Source organism: Physeter macrocephalus, chromosome 12, assembly GCF_002837175.3.
Source record: "Physeter macrocephalus isolate SW-GA chromosome 12, ASM283717v5, whole genome shotgun sequence".
Classification (NCBI taxonomy): Eukaryota; Metazoa; Chordata; class Mammalia; order Artiodactyla; family Physeteridae; genus Physeter; species Physeter macrocephalus.
In genome coordinates this window covers 12,829,763-12,834,532 of record NC_041225.1, presented here as the reverse complement: position 1 = coordinate 12,834,532, position 4,770 = coordinate 12,829,763, and the positions used below count along the sequence as shown (strand labels likewise).

General features: G+C 42.4%; 1 protein-coding gene across 1 annotated transcript in view; it reads right to left on the bottom strand.

Annotated features, from left to right (window-relative positions):
* Positions 1–680: 680 nt before the first annotated feature.
* The window catches only part of IL1A (interleukin 1 alpha), a 15,318-nt gene continuing 11,228 nt past the window's right edge, over positions 681–4,770 (bottom strand). The window contains exons 6-7 of the mRNA XM_024129867.3: positions 3,872–3,993; positions 681–1,720 (exon numbers count right to left, since the gene is read on the bottom strand). Coding sequence (XP_023985635.1) covers positions 1,523–1,720; positions 3,872–3,993 — 320 coding nt within the window. The 3' untranslated portion in view covers positions 681–1,522. The remainder of the gene's footprint in view (positions 1,721–3,871; positions 3,994–4,770) is intronic.

The window sequence follows — 4,770 nt, the reverse complement described above, 5'->3', positions numbered from 1 at the left end:
TACTCCTTCTCCACTACTTCCCACATCTAATTCCAAGTTCTCTTGATTTCAACTTTTTCCAACTCAACATACTTTGTATCTGTGCTTTCCAAAAGGATCCCTTAGTCCTTAATGTGGCTCTGAATGTGTGAGTTTGTATGGACATATGAACACCTGTGTTGTGTGTAATATGAGCTTTAAACGAACCTGGGAATATTATCATTCTTATGCCTTTTATGCATACTGGAAAGCTAACAAAGGGGAGAGAAAAACCATAAAATCTTGGTATGGTTTTGTAACACTACTTATAGTTATTTACTTTTATTATCTGTTCCTAATTACCATGCTGTAAAATCATGATTAAGACAACACGTAATTATGTGCCAGATTTACTTTTTTCTAAATTATATTCAATTATGATTGATAATAATGTATCAGTTCACATTGTTGACGGTAATGTAACACTATGATTGGATCACAACTTCTAGAACCTAGAAGAAACGTTGCTTATGTTCCAGAAAAGAAAGTGGAGATAACAGTTGTCCTGTGGTTGCCAAAGTTAGGTTCATCCCATTTTAGCTAGTAGGACTTGAGAGCAGGTGAAATTGAATGACACAAGAATGACAAAGGCAGGGGAGAGAAAGATTTTGGCCAATTATCAGTTCAAACGAACAAGTTAATTAATATAAATTTATTACCGTAATTACAGAACTCCCAGCTACTAGAATACAGAGCTTCACAGCAATGGAAAAAGCACAACTTGGATCAAAGTGCCTTAGTACCTGAAACTCATTCAGCCTGGAAAACACTGTCTACTATTGTTGAAGATACACGGGCACAGATTGCAAAGAATTGCCATAAATATAATAATATGTTACAATTATCTTAGAAATAATATTGATAAATATATAAGTGTAATAAATAATAATTTTAAATAACATTTCATCCTTTGCCTTCTTCTTGAGGCTCAGCTTCAAGAAGTATTCTACTAAAACGAGCTCACGGATTGGCATAAAATACTGTTGAGGCAGGAAGGATAGAGCCATCATTCCCTCCATTTTGAAGATGATCAAACTGAGGTCCCAGAAACTTACAGTGTTTGATAAAGGGTCCATCAGCAACTTAAAAGCAGAAGCTAAGCAGTTGGAATGAAATCCTGGGTCCATGGCTTCTCATTCCAAATGCTATTGTGGGTATTTCTTAGTTTTCTTATGCCTTAGTTAACCCATCTGTAATATGGGTAGAGCCTTTTTGGTAGCCACGGTCAGTAGCCCTGGCCCTCCCAAGATTGTATGCATAATAATAATTAAAATGGTTGGCAGTTTGCAAAGCATAGGGTGTTCTTTAAATAACAAGCAACATTATATGTTAGCGTTGGTTCTACTAGACTTTGTGCCCTCTCTTAGAGAGAGAGTAAATATTCATTTAGAATTACAAACGCTCAGCACATGCTCAGCGAGTGACTAAGAGTGCAGGATTTGACTCCTTCATGTACACGGTACATACAGATTGTCAACACTTCACAAGTAAGTAGACTCCACAGTCAAAGCTGGTTTTCCAATATCTGAAAGTCAGTGATAGAGGGCAGGCCCCTTGCCAGGTGCACCAGTTTTTCTTGCTTTGTGGCAAAATACAACTTTGGATGGGCAACTGATTTGAAGTAGTGTATAGTGCCATGTTTTTCCCAGAAGAAGAGGAGATTGGTCTCATCTTTGATGGTTTTGGGTGTCTCAGGCATCTCCTAGGATAAGAAGAACAACTATTTGTTAAAAGAGAACGGGAAGATGCTAAAAAAAGAACGGATGCTCAATCCCTTGGCATTTGGTCTTCATGAGAAACACAGCACTTTATAGGACTATGAGTAGGTAACATGATGATATAGGTTCTTCATTCATTTGTTCATTCAGAAAGCATTTATTACATGCCTGTTAGATGTATGGCCCCATCTATTCATAATAATTGATTTCCTCAGTTAACTGGAGAGAAATCCAATGTCATCATGAAGATCACCAAAGACACTAGTGTCTCACTGTATCCTGACAGGTAGGGTGAAACATTCTTCTTGTCCTGCCTGAACATGGGAATAGAACATTTTGCATCAGATATGAGCACTAAGGACGCTAAGACCTGGGAACCTTTTGACCTCTAAATGTGCAAAACGTACTTTGGGAAAATAATTTCGAATTTAGACATGTTTATCTCTGTATTTAAGTCAACAATTGAAGACTAAAGAAACTCAAACCTCACACACACACATACACAAAACTTCCCAGGCATATTAGGGGCTGAATTCTTTCAATACAATTTTTTGAAAATTGTGATCCCTTTAGATGACACTCCTCTTGTTCCTCTTGTGAGTATGAAAAAAATTTAACAGTACTTTCCTGGAAAAACAAAATTCAAGTTCTAACTTAAGATGCTTCTTCTCTATTCTTTTAATTGAGAAGAACTAAATACGCTTTTGAGGTTTCCTTGGGTCTTTCAATGTCAACAAGGATTTTATTTCTCAAACCTATTTCTCGCCCAGTTTTCCCCTCTTCCTCCTGTTGGTTCTATCTCCAAAATATAACCACATTCTGTCTCCTTCTTTCCACCTGTCTCACAACTCCCGCCCCCTGCCCACCCTGACTGTTGCTACCACATCTTAATCATATTTTCTCTATTGCCTCCTTTCTGATCTATTCTCTGAGTTAGAAAATATAAGTAAAGTCAAGACACTTCCCTGTTTGAAGTCCTTTCCTCTACTTATCTTTCCTTTTTTTCAGAGTGTCCCTTCTGATCTTTGAAGCTGGCCTTGTAAAGCTCTAGGGCTGGGTGCACTCAGATCCCTCTCTTGGGAATGCCCCCCGCCTTGATGGCATGCCCCCCGCCTTGATGGCATGCTCCCTCCTATCAGCAGCTCTCATCTTTAGGGAGCTCTGTGTAAAAAGCATGCTCTCATTTTTTCTATCTCAGCACCCTGTTCGTTGGCTTTACAGCATCTTGCACTTTTTGCTGGTTGTTTGGCTCGTCTATTGTCTGTACCCTTCATTAGAGTGAGTTCTATAAGGCTTTGGCTCACCACTGTCTAGTAAGCTGTTGACACTGCTTGAAAAATAGAAGGCTCTCAATAAACAACGTTTGTTGAATGAATTCACGAATGAAGCTATTGCCCTACTCTATAGACATCACGTTCATCTGACTTGATCCAGGAAGAGAGGCACATGCATCCACATAAATCCTAGTTAGGGTGGGAGCGGGGGTTGGATTACACATTTACTGAATAAGAGTCACCCACTAGTCAGTGGAGAAAACATTTGGCTCTAGTGAGCATGTGTGTGTGTCTGTATGTTTGGAGGGGAATGTGGGAGTAGAGATGAGGCCGGCCTGAGAGAGAAAACCGGCACCAATGAAGAGAGAGAGCCACTGCAGTCAGAAGGCCAGGCTTTGAGCCTTGGCTCCCAGCTTTTGCTTTGTACCCACTGGCAGGTGATTAATCCTCTGTGATCTCAGTGGCTTATTTGACACTGCTGGAGGCAGGCCCCCTTGTCCTAAAGCCTACTGTCATGTAGGTCAAAGAGTAGATGTCAGTAAAGCTCAAAGAGGGATGGAATAAACAGATGCCCAGGGATGGGAGGTGAATAGGACCAGACAGGGAAAAGAGAAAGAAGAAGAAGGCAGTTTACCTTTTATGTAATTTTGCCACCTCTATCTTGCTCTCTCACATATCCTGCCTAGAACTGCCTCTGAATATAGTGGGTAAGAAGTAGGATGGGAAGGCAGGTGGGCAGGTAGGACTGCGGTAGGAAGAAAAGAGGACTGTGCCATCCTGCTAGGGGTGCCTGCCTCTTGGGATCATCTACAAATGCATGGGTTGTAAATGAAGGTAAATTGGAGACTGAGAACAACTGACCTTTAGCAATACGGGTTCGTCTTCGTTTTGAGCACACACAAACAGTCGGGTATTTGAGATTCTTAGAGTCACAGGAAGTTGAGAATCCTCTTCTGATGTATAAGCACACATGTCAAATTTCACTGGCAAAGAGAAAAGTCAAAAAAAAAAAAGTAAATCCATTGTATTTGTGTAAAATCAGTGTTTATGAAGATGCTGTGTGTGGGCTTCCCTGGTGGCGCAGTGGTTGGGAATCCGCCTGCCAATGCAGGGGACACGGGTTCGAGCCCTGGTCCGGGAGGATCCCACATGCCGCAGAGCAACTCAAGTCTGTGCGTCACAACTACTGAGCCTGTGCTCTAGAGCCCGCGAGCCACCACTGCTGAGCTCACGTGCTGCAACTACTGAAGCCCTCACGCCTAGAGCCCGTGCTCCGCAACAAGAGAAGCCACAACAAAGAGAAGCCCGCGCACCACAAGGGAAAGCAGCCTCCCACTCGTCGCAGTTAGAGAAAGCCCATGCGCAGCAACGAAGTCCCAACACAGCGAATAAATAAATAAGCAAGTAAGTAAGTAAGTAAATAAATAAATACACACACACACACACACACATATATAAAGATAATGATTCTTCCTAGTTTGGTGTTATTTGGAAGTTTGATCAGCAGGCTCCTCATTGGCGTCTGAGTAAATTTGCATAAGTCACTGAATATTTCTGAGGCTCCGTTTACTTACCTTTAAAATCAAGGATAGGGCCTCCCTGGTGGCGCAGTGGTTGCGCGTCCGCCTGCCGATGCAGGGGAACCGGGTTCGTGCCCCGGTCCGGGAGGATCCCACGTGCCGCGGAGCGGCTGGGCCCGTGAGCCGTGGCCGCTGAGCCTGCGCGTCCGGAGCCTGTGCTCCGCAACGGGAGAGGCCACA